The sequence below is a fragment of the Erpetoichthys calabaricus genome, chromosome 4 (genome assembly GCF_900747795.2).
Source record: "Erpetoichthys calabaricus chromosome 4, fErpCal1.3, whole genome shotgun sequence".
Lineage (NCBI taxonomy): Eukaryota > Metazoa > Chordata > Cladistia > Polypteriformes > Polypteridae > Erpetoichthys > Erpetoichthys calabaricus.
The window spans coordinates 59,893,444-59,909,958 of NC_041397.2; the positions used below are offsets into that span (position 1 = coordinate 59,893,444).

Genomic DNA, 16,515 nt, shown 5'->3' on the forward strand with positions numbered 1-16,515 from the left:
CAGCCACCATATGCTGGATCATAATCAATGTTAATAAGTTTAACAAGTCATTTAAAGACCTGACACAAGCAAGAAACTGATGGGATGCAATTAAAATCCCTGATCTGGCCTAGGAGGCCCTACCATTTTAGGCACTACATAAACTTTCATTTGATTGGTATCGAGTTGACGAAATAATCTGAAAAACAGGCTGATATTTGATATATATTTGATCTCTGGATTTTACTTCACAATATGCATATAAATAAAACAGACAATTTGGTTGCGTGTGCGTTTGTAAAGTAAAATCCAGAGATGAAAAAGTGTATGTATTCCTAACACAGGTGAATTTGAACATGCTTCTGACGTTTTAGTGTACTGTAATCCAAAAATCACTCCACACAGATCATGTTTTTGTTCACATACATGCTACCATATCAAAAAGCACCAGGTATCCATCTATTTCTTGAAACATAGAAGCAATGTAAAGCTTGAATTTCAATAGCATTGTGATAATGGAATGTCTTCTCACATTCTGAAGTGAATGGTATACTGCAAAATCTATTAAGGGGAATAACAAAAAAATCGTAAATTCCGTAAAAAGCCAAGGCAATCTCACACAGAAAATTTTGTGATGTTTTATTCATGAAGTGAATTGTGATAAAAGCCTGTATGAAATGCTCTATGTCAGGGGTATGCAATTATCTTGCTAAATGGGCCACCTGGAGATCATAAGCTAAATGTCTTCAATATGATTCAATAAGTCTATTGGTCTTCACTTGGAAAGGGTGGAGTTGGCCTGATGGTCCCCCCCTCCAAAAACGCTTTGACAGGAAAAGTGATAGGATGTTTTCATGGTCTGCAATGATGTCCAAGAATGCTGTTTTTTACTTTAATGTCAATACCTTTAAATTAAAATCTTACCAATTCTACTCATTCCAATATACGGTTGGACAACTGCACACACCAGGCAGGAATAGACATGGAGCAAATCCATCGCACTGGTCCAGTTCTATAGGCGCTAAAGAACTTAGCCTGCTCGTCTTAGGAATATGAGCCCCTCTGGCCCCAGTTTTTAAGCTTTGTGTAATTAATTTAGAATCAAGATATTCTATACTGCTAAAGTTCTATTGGACAAAAGGGATGCTGATACACTTATTGGTGGAGTGTTTTCTGTTTAATTTTGCATGTTTTCCCATTTGTGTTTGGGATTCCAGTTTCCTCCAACAGGATGAACACCCGCTCCTAGAATAGCTGTTAGATGTCAGCTAGCTCAGTGTGTCATTGTGTATGGGTGCATACATGTCTGTGCCCCCATTGGGCAGACATTACAGTCAGGGATAATGTCTGCCATGCTCCAGTGAGAACATTTGGCACCCCCTAACCAGAAGATGGATAGAAGTTTTGCTTGGTATTTTACCATTTGATGATTTAGAATACAAAACAAACAGAATTATTCATTCTTTACAACTGTGGGATTCATGTCAGGACAGATCAGAAAAAGGAAAAAAAAAAGTGAACAAAATCAAATTCATCCATCCACTTTAAGCCACTTTTTTATTTTAATCATCAGTAGCTTCAAGCACTAGGCCAGCAGTCCATTCCTAGACAGACTTGCACTGGGCCAGTTTAGAGTCAACTCTTTATTTAGCATGTACACCTTTAACTAACATAACAGGATAAAGCAGTTATTGCAGTACTAACCACATGCCTCTGTATCACACTAAAAAGAAAATGAAAAGGAGAAAAATCGCAATTCCTCACAGGACTACCAAATTTCCAGGCTCAAAATCTGTAAAAACACATTCGTGCATTGTGGGCTCCTTCAAGGCTCTAAGCACAGTAAGCACTACCACCCGGGGACCAGAGGGGGCGTGGTCACCCACAACCTGGTCTTTCACAGCTCTGAAGGACTGCGACCAGATGACACCTAACCACGCCCTCGGAGACCTCTCAAGCCACACCCCTTCAGGGTCCAGAGACATCTATAAGTGCCTTGAGCATGGGAAAGGCGCTATATAAATAAAATGTATTATTATTATTATTATTATATACTGTATACCTCGTTCCGACTGAAAGGAGTGTCCTTGTTTGATGCGAGCAAGAGAGAAAGAAAGAGCATTGGTTTGTCTCTAAATTTAATGAGTTATTTTATTATTCTTAACAGCAGAGGCTGATACTTTCCTCTGTATCTTTTTATTTCTTTATTTTGTGCCTTTTAAATGTGGTTACCAGGGTGGTTCCCTGAAAATTGAACCAGTGTCTGCCCAATCTATCCGTAAAAATTGCCAATGAAACAACATGAAAGTTCTTGTAAGACTATAAAATTGATTTAATAGGATTTAAAATGACACTTTCCAATGCATCAAATATAAAAATATACAGTCTCTAAATATGGGTTACCATTATAATATCTAAAATTTACTTAGGTCAAACTGGAATTTCAAATGCACTGACAAACACATTGAGTTCTTTGCATGAAACATCAGCTCAGCTCCATGCAGTACACAGAAGCCTTCACCGTGTGGACTCCCCCTGACCCTTCCACCCTCGCAATGCAGATCAAATTTTGGTGAGAAGGCCAAAAGAAACAAAGAAGCCGCCGTGGAATAGACCCTGTAAGGTTTCAGCAAGTTCAGACACACGGATTAATTCAAGGATTAAAGTAGGAATCATATGATTCCTAAGTGGAAGAACAAAAAGACAAAATCAGACATCTGATCCCAGCATTCCTCTCACTACTGAAAAACCCTAAACATGGCTAATTAATGACAAGCCATGTTATACTCTGCTCTGCCGTTTTTATGCCAGCTACTGGTTAGGTACAGGAGGTGCAACAGGTTTTACTTTTCCTCTGATAAAAGGCGCATTCACGTGGCCTGCTATATGTTTCAAAGCCTGAATTAAAAACAATAAAAGGCTGTAATCTTAAGCAAAAAAAACAGTATGTATTCAAAGTCTAAGATTGTTGCAACTGTGCATTGCAAAGCTGTTAGAGAAAAACCAACAAATCTTCGTAACCTAATCACTGAAAAGCTGAAAAGGACATTCGGTTTCTTTCTTTTTCAAAGCTTTCCTAGATGGTAACGTTTCAAGAAGAGGCCCATGCGTAACACTGAGCTACAAGACCATTGAATTTAAGGAACAATAGCAGAACTAGGAGCCAGCTTGGACCATTTGTACGAGGTTACTTGCATTCTATATCTAACAAAACTTTGTTTAAAACTTATAAACAACTCAATAAAAAAAAAAAAAAAAAAAAAGACATCAGTCATTTTAAGTAACAAATCATGGAAACGCATTAAAGCAATTGCTCCTTAAGGCAGAACAGAACATTTTGCCAGCTGCACGACATTAACTTTGTATTGAAAAATGATTATGTAATTGGAGAGAGACAAAGAAAAAAAAAAAAAAAAACAGAAAATTAACTAACTCTTTTATTTAATTTATTTTATCTTGCATCTTTCCCATTAACCCTTTCCCAACATGCTGCACGTTATTCAAAAGGCCAGTTTATTAGGTACACCATCTATTCAAGAATATAAAACTAGAACAATTTTGATGAGACTAGCCCAAAGCAGCTCAACAACCCCATTCCCCAAATTTCTCTAAAACTTAGTTGAGTTTATAAGGTTCCCAAATATTATTCTTTATCTCACTACATGGTAATGTAATCCACGGATCTGTAATTCTCTATGTGGGGAAAAAAACCCTTTAATGTTCAATTGGTGTTCCCTGTTCATGTTAAAGTAGGTGTTGGTGAAATGTTCCGACATAAATATAATTAAAAATTCTGACTATTTTGGTAGATACCAGTATAATATATTTGTATATACTTTTCAGACTGAAACAGATTTTTTAAACAAATAACAAATGTGCTACAACTCAATTGCACATGTAGGTTTGCCATTTATCCATCTAAATGTTTGTTAATGTTCTACTACTCAAATAGATTTGATAACAGGTATTCACCTCTCTTGGATTAATAAACAGTTGTGCAGCTTCCTTTTCTCCCTCACATTCTCACCATCGCCTCCATCAAGCGAACACAGCACAAGACAGAGCTACTAACTGTCCTACATCCCATTTCCATCGACTCCCCAATCAAGTTGAATCATACCCCACACTGGGCAACATTATTAAAAGGGGCAATGGGCTCACTTACTAGACACAGGTCAAATACAAGTCCATACACAAAGACATTAGATAAACTTTACTTATCTTTAACCTACAAATACACTGAAAGAAAAATCACACGACCCATTTCTTTTTGCACACACAGATCTGTATGTTTTGTGCATTGCATTTACATGTGTTTGCATGTTCTAACAACACCTGTAATTGTTTTTTTTTTTTTTTTTTTTTTTTTAAATTTCAGCAACAGTTGGGATCCGCAGTACTAAATCTCTTAATAATTTTAATACTTCTAATCATGTCACTTTTTAATCTCTATTTGGTTAAACTTGAAAAGATCAACTCCTTAAGTCTTTCCTCTTAGCACATACGCCCGAGTACTCAAATCAGCCTAGCTGCTCTTCTCTAGATTCTCTCTAGTACTGCTATGCCTTGTTTCCAGTATGGAGACAAAAGTTGCACATGAGACCTCACTAGTGTGTTATATACCTTATGCATAACCTTCCTCAACTTGTACGCTACACAATGAGCAATATACCTTAATATCTGGCTATCCTCCTTAATTTCCTCTATGCACTGTTTTCAAGTTGACTGTGGACAGTCCTCTAGGACACCAAGGTCCTTCTCATAAGGTGTAATGTGCAATACTTTACATACAGTATATTAAAATTCACTTGCCACAAATTTGCCCAAGTCTGAAACTCTGATTTCTATTCAGATCCATCTGTAAATATTCAGCTAATTCTACATGATCTGCTATTCCCTCTAATTTGATCTAGAAATGTAACCAGCTTATTTATTTTCTGATCAAGGTCATTTATGTGTATTAAAAAACAGCCCCAGTGCTGATCCCTGAAGAACCCCTACTTCAGAAAATGTTGTTATTCTCATAACCCTTTGCTTCCAATATTGAAGGCAATTTTGCATCCATCTATACACACTGTTTCTTGAACTCCATCAATTAGTCTGACTATTAGCCTCTCATGCAGGACCTTATAAAAAGCTTTCTCAAAAATCAAGAGAAGTAGCAGTGTATGCATCTTTAATCAAGCTTCTGCTGCTTCCTCATAGAATTCCAGCATATACAGCAGGGTCTCCCCATCTAAACCCATGGTCACTTAACAATTACTCATAGTCACGCTGAAACAGAGATGTCGGTTCCAATGGATCGCGTGATTGCAGTTTTGAAGTAAAATGGAACTAACTTAAGGTTTCAACAGCTGAACAATGCATGATGATATGGAGCAAACATACTGTAACTATACAAGTGGAGTAACAATCTTATAGGGGTTTTCATCAAATGTCATAATTATATTGGGCTAAAACCAGAATATATTTCCAGCCTATGGTGGTCCCTTGCCTAGAAGCAGAGTCTTGGTAACTGGAAATTTGATTAGCCAATGTAGCCACTAAATAACCAAATAAACGTGAAGGACCGAATGGTTTCCTCTCATTCGTCAAACTAATTAAAAAAAAAAAAGTAGGTGTTCCAATATGGGAATAAGACTGCGAGGAAGAGCCGCATATGAAATGCAAAAGACGATGAGAAGGTTAAATGTCAGGCCAAACAAATAGCTGCCTAAAGTTCAAATGTCTGCCTCTTTCATTGCCTGTGGAGGTGGAGTACAGCGACGGTGAATGAAGGTGATCATGTGGAAAAATAGGATTATTTCCTATGTGTGTATAATCTGTGCCAATAACAGTCATTTTGGAGAGACTCCCATTCTTATTATTATACTCTGTCTGGAAAACTCCTTTACCCAACATGAATTACAAAATCAAAATAAATTAAATGCATTTAGTGATTAGAATGTACAAGCTTGCCAAGTAGTAGAGAACACAATTTTAAAGTACAGCAGAAGAATCACAGCATTATAGTCACAAGGCTGGGTGAAAGTGAGCAGTCCGACTAAAGCACATCCAGCGGACACCTAACAGGTCAGTACAGCTGGACAAATCTGAACTGACAATAGTAGATTGTAGAACACCTTATCAGCTTACAGTTACAGAACCTCCTTATGGAACTCTAAATGGAAGAAAAAAGTGGCACAAAAGATAAAGCCACACAAAATTTGAAGGGTACAAGGACATGCTGCGGAAAAGTGACAGTACAACACTGGCTTTGTGGCTATTTAATGTCATTATGATTGGTCACCTGCCGTGAAGTTGACTGTTACAGGTTTCTGTGCTAAATGAGTAATCCGAGTTTTTCCCTTGTACCCTAGACTTCTGCTCTTCAAACGTCAAAAATGTTCATTGTAGTGATTCACATTTGTCTTCTTTTTCTGTAATGTTAAGCATGCACATTTCTTTATTTTCCTAGCTCTGTTTAAAAATTTGGTATTAATTCACTGCTACACCATCTCAAAATTTTTGTTTGTGTATTTCTAAGGAGATGCTACTGAGACATTATGTGTGGCGCAACCTCAGTCAGTGGTTATAAGACTCCGCTCTTGAAACTTCCGGATTATCCGAGTTTGTGGATACAACTTCAAATCTAAGTGGTTTATTGTTTTGGTGGTCGATTATCACTTTTGAACTCTGACGATGAGTTAGGATTTTATTTAGGTTTGGACACTAGTCTTGACAGTTTCAATCTTCATTTTAGTTTCACGATTCTCATCTCTCTCCCAGTCCCTTATCATTTTGCCCTTGTGGCGTGCAGATTTCACCTTAGGCACAACACTGACTTTTTTGTCTCTCTATATCCAGAATAATCCTCCCCATCTATTCACAGCTTGTGGCCCTCCAAAGGTTGAAATGTGGAAAGTAAGGTAAACACCTGGCATAAAGAGCTTTTAGGCTGCTCATGGATATGGCATTTAGTTGCAGGGGAAAATGGACCCTTGCTACCTGGTTTATGGCTGCCTTAGATTAGCTGCCTTTCAAGATTAGGATGGTACGCCAAGTATTATGTATGGCGAATTAGCCAAATCCTTTCCTCTTGGCCTTGTCACAACCAGGTTAGCTGCAGATATTTTTGCGGGCCAAGACTACTTATTAAACCCGATTAAAAAGGCAAGTAAAAACAAAGCAACTCCCTGTGGATATGATGGAAAAGGTATTGAAGGTAAAATGTGTTTAGAATGACGAAGCTTCACAGTGTCAGACGCACGGGAATAATGAGATTTTTATAGGGATTCATTTAAAGGGTGCACCGAATAAGGATGTGGATCTCAGTAATTCGTTATTTTTCTGTTCCACTCTCAAATGTTAAGACCACAAATCAGAAGAAGAACCCTGAGCTCACCTTTAGCCCAGTCCCAATTCCAACAGCATACAGTATGTAGAAGATGAACATTGAAAGAAGGTACATTGATGTGTCTAGAATCTAACGCCTTGTATTTTTCATCTTAGTACCTCAAATCATTTTATGGCTTTTGTCTCTCTAGCTACCACAAAGCTATTTATTATTATGCTACCATGCCAAAAAAAAAATCAATTTTGCCAAAATCTGGAGGAAATTATACAATATTGGAGAAGTACAGTATATCCATGTGTGTAATATTTTAGCAGATTAATTGCCGAATTTTGGCATTATCCATCCATCCATCCATCCATTTTCCAACCCGCTGAATCCGAACACAGGGTCACGGGGGTCTGCTTGCGCCAGTCCCAGCCAACACAGGGCACAAGGCAGGAACCAATCCCAGGCAGGGTGCCAACCCACCGCAGGACACACACACAAACACACCCACACGAATTTTGGCATTAGTACTAGTTAATTAATGCCACTGATGGCATTGCTAGAAGACTTTCAGCTCCTCCACCAGACTTGTAGGAGTCATTTTTCCAGTGAATATAAAACAAATAAAAACGGAGCTGATGCAGTGGCTTGTAACATTAGCTTCTGTGAAGGACGTAAATTGACTATTACTGTGTCATACCCCCTCATTGTGAGACAGAGATGTATTACAGTAAGAGTTTTAAAACCTTCAAAAAATATATACATTTTTAAATAAATGACTTTTGTCTTTTTTTAATATTGTATTCATTTGTTCTAGTGAATGGCTTGTCCAAATACTTTCAAAGCAAGGCCTCTGTGGATTTGTATGCCCTTTTCATCTGTGAATCATTTCATTATTATCTAAATTCTATTAAGAGTTTGTGTGATCATTTCAAAGACATTGGCAATGCTGTGAACATCGCCCTCTTCTAATCCTTTCCTGTCAGTAAATCACTTGCAAGGCTTAGGGGGGAAAAAGGGGAGTCGAGCAAATGTTCTCCAGACAGCAGCAAACTACATGCAGAGGCAAACACTTGCGTCTGACTGAATGACACATAAAACAAATCTATTGTTCTCGACCTTGCGAGAGGATGAAGCACATTAGATGTTGCTGGCAGTAATGAGATACTGCATCACAAGGCTACTGGCTGAGAAAGGCAAAAACATGCCAAACAGAAATGTCAGTGGTTGAAATTGACATGACTTACATTTAATCCCAGCGCAGATAAAGCACAACAGCAAAATCCCTGCACGTACACATTATACACAAACCATTACTCAATACCCTGTATGCGAATGAACATACTGTATGAAGGACAAATACACTAACCTGCACTAGGCAACCAGACTGACAGCTTCAGAAAGGCACAAGGAAATGGAGTAATTGACCCCAATCACTAGTTCAGAACTCAGAAGCATGGACACTGCATTTGAGGTGGTAATGTCACAAGAGCACTTGTACACTCCTTCAACAAAGAGTTACTCTCCCAGCAGTCTCTATTAACACTTGAGGTCATTTTAACCAGGAAAAGACCAAACAAACTAAACCCTTTACAACATGAATGTAATTCTATTATAGCTGATCGATTAAATCGGTTTCTTTGTAAAAGGCGCTATTTTTTATTTTTTTTTAATAATAAATAAACAACATCATATTCTCAGACTCACGTAATTCAATTCTGGGTCATGGTTGGCTAGAGCAGATTCTGGTTGCGTGGACCACAATTTAGTAAGACAGTCCTGGACTCAGTGTCAGGCCATTCCCAGGGCCCACTCACACAAAAATCACACCGGAGCCAATTAAGAGTCACCAATATACCTAAAGCCGATGTCATGTTATGTGACGTCTAGTCGATGGGAATGTCAGACTTGCTGATTGCAGTTGCTGATCTCATCACTGAACCACAACAATTTCAAATCACTAGGCATGTCAAAAAATTGGCAAATGCGTGAAAACTTCATGGCAGAGTTTTGCCTGCTCAGTTTTCTGACAGCCAATAGCATGCTGTGGGTGCCGTACGAAGGCTTAACAGGTATGGCGAGTTAAGGCCTAATCTTAGCCCTTTTTTCTTTTTCTAATCTGTCATGGTATGTGAAACTCAAGAAACCAGACAAAACCAGACAGATGAACTTCTCTTCTATTTATGAGCTCCAAAACACCTGTGTTCCTTCTTCCTCGTTGCTGCATCATATGCAATGTACTTCCAAATGAGCATTCATTGATGCTCAGCTCTCACGCACACAGAGCTCACTGCTATGACTAAAGATAAAAATCAAACCAGGGCGAGTGGCAGGCCAGTTGGAGTAACTCACTGGGTATGGCAGAGTATGCGACTGGCCTTCACGGGAGTTCAATGCTGACTGCCTTTGACTTACTGAGATTACGTAAATGAAGGCTATGAATGGGAATTCCTGGAAACGTCGTCTAGTGTGACTCACATTCCTTTACACATTTGGGAGGAAAACCCCTACAGAGAAACGTCCAAGCTATACATTGACAATGACATGGACTAAAAGGATGGTAGTGATACCCTCTGCGCCACAGTAAATTAAATTTATATATACACAGTAAACACACACAGGATATCAAAAGTCAACGCACTTTTCAGCTTTTATTGAAGTAAACCGACACGCTGAATTTTTCTTGAAAATAGCACATTGTATTTTCAACTAAACAAAGTTTGTTATAAGAGCTCAAAAGGCGAGAAAGGTTCAACATGATTTGGCTTGAATTCAGCCATTCAAAAAAATCTGAAATTTCAATAATAATTTCTAGGCTTATCTTATATGGGGGTGAATATATACACTGTATATAATAAAACATATAAAGGTATATTCGTAAAACATATACAGTATTTATTATATATCTAACAATTATTTATTTAAAGAAAGCCCACCAGCGCCTCTACTTCTTGAGGAGGTTGAAGCAGGCTGGTCTGTGCCCCCCTATTCTGACCTCCTTTTACAGGTGTGAGGTAGACAGCATCCTCTCCTCCTGTATTACGGTGTCGTACAGCAGCTGCTGGCGGGACAGCACTGCAATGGGTGGTTAGGTCTGCACAGTGGGACGTCAGCAGCAGCCTACCCAGTACGAGGACATTTACACCGTCACTCATCCTGCACAGGGGCTGTTTGCTCCCCTCCCATTGGGCAGGAGACTGCGCAGCTTATGGGCTGGCAGTACCAGCTGAAGGAACAGCTTCTTCTTGGATGGTATGAGACTTATAAATACATCATCACTAAATCTGACTGTGCACTCTGTGCGACTCCTACTACACTTTGCATTTTGTTTCAGTAGTCTCATGTACTAAACTATTGCTACTACCTTTTTACTTGCGGCTAAGGGCATAATGCAGTAATATTTCTTTTAGCTATAGTTATTTTACTCATGTAAAAATATATGAGTAAAAATATGTACTCATATTTTATTCATGTATTAATGTTATTTCATTCTATTTTATTATGTTCATCTGTGATACCTTTATCACGAAGCTTTGGGGGTTAAGGGACTACTTATGTAGTACTAATTATTTTTTTTTTGTTTTTATGGGGTTATCGTGGGCAGTGTTTAATCATCAGGACCTGAGTACCGAACTTTGTTTCTGCATATGGACGTTGGAATGACCACAAAGAACCTTGATTATGTCATCCATGTCCATGTTTTTTTATGATATTAAGGAAAATGTAGATTGTCCTTAAGGCCCAAGGAGCTGCCACTCCTCAAACAGGACAGCTAATTTAGCCATTAGAATTGGCCGACAACTTAACCCATAACTGGAATGCACTAACTTCTGAGTTTAACTGTTACAAACATGTTCAGAAAAAAAGGCCTTCAGCTGTGAGAGGCAATTATTTTTGTTTTGATAAGACTTGACTGCTTAATCCTATGTTTTGGCTGAAAACCTACAGCTCCCCTGAGAAAGTGCTGGAGACATCTGAATTTCACAAACCCAAAGGTCAGCAGGAGGAAAAGATGTGTAGTAGAGCATAAACCGCAGGGTCTTGGAGAGACCACAGCTTCTTTTAACACCGCTGAAGGGCAGGCATTGCAGTGGCATTGGCAAACTTGGATGCCACAAAAAGGTAATTGCAGCCCAGCTACTAACACATACTAATAAAATGTCAGCAGAAGACTGTCTGTCAATTTGGAAAAGCCATTTGAATGAATGAATGAATGAACATGCTAAAACTCAGGATAAAATTGTAGGTTAGAAAAGTATAGCCAAGGATGGCAAAATCAGAAATGGTAGGGTGTGTAGAGAATGGTCATGGAACAGTTAAGATAGTCACTTTGTGAGTTCTTTAGTGTCACCTAAGAGGTGCATTTGACCATTAAATGTCTAGGATAGTGGGTGGAATGATCACAAAGTAGAAAAAATTCTGCACTTGTATTTAAAGCACAGTAGCTGTAACACTGGAATTTTTAGATTTTTCTCTACAGTTCATCATATATATATATATTTTTTTTATTTACTGGAGAAAAAAAATATTCCATAAAATCAAAGCTAACATAACTGAATTCAACCCCAACTGGATATATTTAAACCTTTCATTCATTTCAAAGCCAGGAAAGTCTCTTAAATTTATGGAAATCATTTTATTCGGTCACTCCTTCACACTTAAAGGTGTCCATATTCAACTTCTCGACTCAGCGTGCAGGTTATTCCAATTGTATTGAGGTGGGGCAACTAATGAATACGATTCCTGTCACTTTACAGCTGTGACTACAGTTTTATCAATTTGAAAATCAAACTGTTCAGGTGTAGCAGTCAATAAAAGTAAAACTATGGCTTTTAAATAAAAAGCAAGGTAATAAACGTTGAACTGGTATGCAGGCTGTATATAAATCTAAGGGCCTACAGGTAAAAGACAAGGGTTATTAGCATTGCTCTACAAATAGTTGTTTTTTATATAAAGCAGTTTATAATGTAAGGACCTCCATCACATGAGCATTGGTGTTAGTAGGTCTGACTCTTCATCAGAAACACTGTGACTGTAACATGAAATGGTTACACTTATATAAAATTGTATCTCCAAAATATCCAGGAGGATATTCCAACTTCTACCTGCTTCAAGTCAGGAATCTCAATTACTTTTCATAATTACGGTAAGTAATGAATTCAAGTACCCTATTAGGGAAGCCTGAAGATTTCTACCCAGTAGCCCTGTGGCACCCATATTTTCGTTTTTAAATACATGTGTTTTTTCAGGACACACTTCTCCCATTGATGTCAATCTTGACGGCTTAATTTTGCAGCCAGTCAGAAAGTGACGCAAATCATAGGTGTCATGTGAAAATAATGAAGCCCGTTCCTTTTTTTCTATGTTTTTCTAAGAATTAATTTTCCTCGTCTCATGTGAGTTTTAGTAATTTAGATTTCTTTACTCCGCAACTGCTGTTCAATGTTTCTTGAAACTTCAAACGCTCATTCTCAGTGATGAATAATTCGAGTTCTTGGTAAAGTAAATCTTTAGACCTTAACATTGGGCAATAGATTAACAAAAAAATGCTGGTATTGCTTTTTTCTCTTGTATCAATGGCACCAAAGTACAAGATGAGGCAGGCATGTCTGTTTAACCTGCCAAAAGCAAAGACCACACAACAAATTAGGATCAAAAGTGTTGAACTTAAATACACGAAACATCTTAGTAAGGCGTTTAATCATTACGTTTTCACTTCATTGTGGGGCACTATCATAATCAAGACTTAGGAATTGAACAAATGGCCAATGGTATTGTTGTCTCACAGGAGTCTACTTATGTGCGACAGTATACTGGATACATTCCCACCAGTAGAAGCCTCAAGTCGGAAGAAAGAATGCAAGAAACAATACGGAATACACACAAGAATACACACAAGATCATAATTAGGTTTATCTTCAAATTCATTGTTCCCCCTTTGCAGCAGTGTAAGCAGCCATATTTTATAATACCTGCACATTGGTGGCAGTGTTAAAGAAACCTGAAAACACATTGTTACCATGAACAGCAATGGGCAAAGTGTGAATTCAGACATGAATTTAAAAAACAGTCCAAACTAAAAAGAAAATTCCTCTTGTAATTGGCATAACAACACGGAGGTTACTTAATAAGTCAGATCACTCAAAAGTAGATTGTATAGAGCACCTTTCACATAAATCACTAGGTTTACACTACTCACTTATTGTCTTATATTCAGTACTCACCTTTGAAAGCTCCTGCCCAGGGCCACATTGCTTACAAGCAACACAGTTTCCTGCCTGATCCCTATACTCTTGCTCTCGACACTCCATATTGTCTCCAGCTTCTGCCGCAATCTAAAAAACAAAAAAAAACCACACAAAACAGACATTTTATTGCTAGTTACGACACCAGTCTGCACTACTGAGAAAAGAAGACAGTGTGCTCTACTGAAAGACAAGGTTACAGAAATCAGAATCATTTTATTGCTAGCATGTGAAATATACCAGAATTGACTTTGGTTAGGTGCAAAACATGGGATACAAGACATAACCAACTCAAGACAACAATTTCAACCCACCATTACCTGACATGATGCAAACCACTATAACAAAACACATTTACAAACTTCAATAGTTAACTCAAATAAATAGAAAAAACTATATGAAATATAGTTATCAAATAGTACAACTTGAGCAAGTATGAAGTGTTTACGAATAGACAAACAGCACAGTTACCAGTTATATGATGCAAAAAACAGTTAGGTGTAGCCCTATGTAAGTTTATTTAGGATCTGAATACTTTGAGGAAAGAAGCTGTGGAGATGGTGTTTAGTTTGGGTCGCAATAGACCTGTACCTCCTCTGTGATGGCAATTTAATGAACAAATGGCTGCTGTGAAGGGTGGAGTCCGCTGCAATCTTTCCTGCTGTCTTTTTTGCTCTAGCAATGAACAGATCTTTTAATGTTGGGAGACAGCAGCCGATGATTTTTTCAGCTGAACAAATCACCCGCTGCAACTGAGTCTTAGAAAGAGAGGAGGCAGAGGGAAACCAAACGGTAATGCAGGAGGTCACACTACTCTAAATGGTGGCTGAGTTAAAATGTAACAATATACGCCTTGATATGCCAAGCTTCTTAAGCTGGTGAAGGAAGAACAATCCCTGCCTGGCTTTTTTGATGATGGAGGTAATATGCGTATCCCATTTTAATGTGTTAGTGAAAATAGTTTCCAGGAATTAAAACGACTGAACCACAGACACAGTCTGGCCATTAATTTTCAAAGATGCACAGTTAGTGACTTCTCGGCAGAAATCAATCCTCATTTCCACTGTCTTAATAGCATTGAGCTCCTTGTTGTTACAAGAACACCATTCTACAAGACAACCCACCTCTCTTTGATAGGAAGACATGTCATTATTAGAAATGAGACCCAATATGATCATGTCATTTGCAAATTTTAGGATTTTTATAGATTTGTCCAAGGATCTACGGTCATTCGAATAAAATGAAATCAGAAGAGGTGAAAGAAAAAACAGACATGGTACATAAAATGCAAGTGCATTAGAGAACTTGAAAGGCCTTTCAGATCCATTTGTGGACAGATATTTTGAAACAATCCCAATGGACCACATTTCTAGATTGAAAATGCCAAGGGTCAGAATGTGACCAAAAAAACTTACTTAGATCTAATTAGGACAGAGCATTTGAATGGTACGCCGTCTCTCAGTAGGCCCAGTCAGTTTGCTAAGCTCGTAAAAGGTGGCTAAGACTTTGAGTACTGAGAAAAGCGCTATATAAATGTAATGAATTATTATTATTATTATTATTACTACTACTACTACTACTACTTCGGCTTGCCAACAGATCAACATCCCCCTTTACAAATTAAAAAAAACCTTTACTACATACAGTCGGCCATTCAAGCAATAATGATACAGGAGCAACCCTGTGATCCTCAACTGGATTTGATTGAATGAAAATTGATGGTTGGATGATATAGGGGCAAATAAATGCCACAGAATCATAAAAATACTAACTAAATTGACATTTGCAGTCATGATCATTCAAAAAGATCAATGGTAAATCTTTCAATTTATTATTTAAGCCCACCTGGGATACGGTACCATTCTAACACATACAAAGCTATACTCACTCCTGGGGCCAGTTTGGCATTCTTTTTTAAATTTACTTATTTTGCAGGTCAAAAGTCCAAAGTCTCAGCCACTACACCACACTGCCTGTGGCCTGTGAGAAGACACAAAACAACAAATCAAAGACAAACTCAAAACTCCAGGAGCTATGGGGCACAATGTTGCTAACCACTGCACGTCACCAATGCTACCCTCATTATTAAACAATAAAATTGGAAATTAATTTGGTCATAAGCATGAAAAATAAAAGAGGCAAACGTATTATACAGTAAACAGTGCATACTATTAGCTAGAGATCTCTACCAATAATATCACAACTAAGTAATTATATATTGTATGTAAAGTGTGCATGGAAATGATAGTGTTCAATGTACTATAAATGTACAAAGATGTGTAGGCTATGCATTATGTTAAAAAGCCTAATTTTGTTTTGGTAAATTATAAAAACTTTATTATTTGATTTGATTCTGGCCAGTAGGATATTGAAGATTTCATTTTCCTTCTTAGAACATACAGTAGCTGGTCCAGAGATGCTCAACCAAGCTCAGTGATATCATTCGCTAATTAAAATTGTACATTACAGGTTATCCAGAGTGTGCCTATTTCTGAAAAAAGTACTCAAAAAAAAAAAAAAAAAGTAAAGCTCAAACGGAAAACTCAGAAAAGTGGACACAAAATATATGTAGACTACATCAATTAATGTTAAAAATATTTTGTTCAAGACATCTCTTATCTTTCAGATGACCATCAAGCAGTATCTAGTTAGATATATAGCTAGATATTTCTAAGATGTACATCAGGTACATCATCCTTGAACATTCTCACAAATATGGTAACAGTGAAGTACATAGTTACACACTTTATATACTATCACACGTGTGCACACAGGGGACAGCTGAACGGCTCTAGTAAATGTAATTCTACCACCACTCCAAGGGTTGGCGCTGTATCCTAATGCCATTTCCTCTTCCTCCCTCTGCAGAAAGGTGATTGACAGGTATAATGCCTCTGACATCACTTCCGGTGTCCATCCACATGGACCCACCTGTTCTCGCCAGAAGGACTCAAAACCAGAAGCTCCCCT

General features: G+C 37.9%; 1 protein-coding gene across 1 annotated transcript in view; it reads right to left on the reverse strand.

Moving 5' to 3' along the window:
- Positions 1-16,515, reverse strand: part of tnfrsf19 (tumor necrosis factor receptor superfamily, member 19) — a 112,058-nt gene that overhangs the window by 81,523 nt on the left and 14,020 nt on the right. The window contains exon 3 of the mRNA XM_051927317.1: positions 13,525-13,635. Coding sequence (XP_051783277.1) covers positions 13,525-13,635 — 111 coding nt within the window. The remainder of the gene's footprint in view (positions 1-13,524; positions 13,636-16,515) is intronic.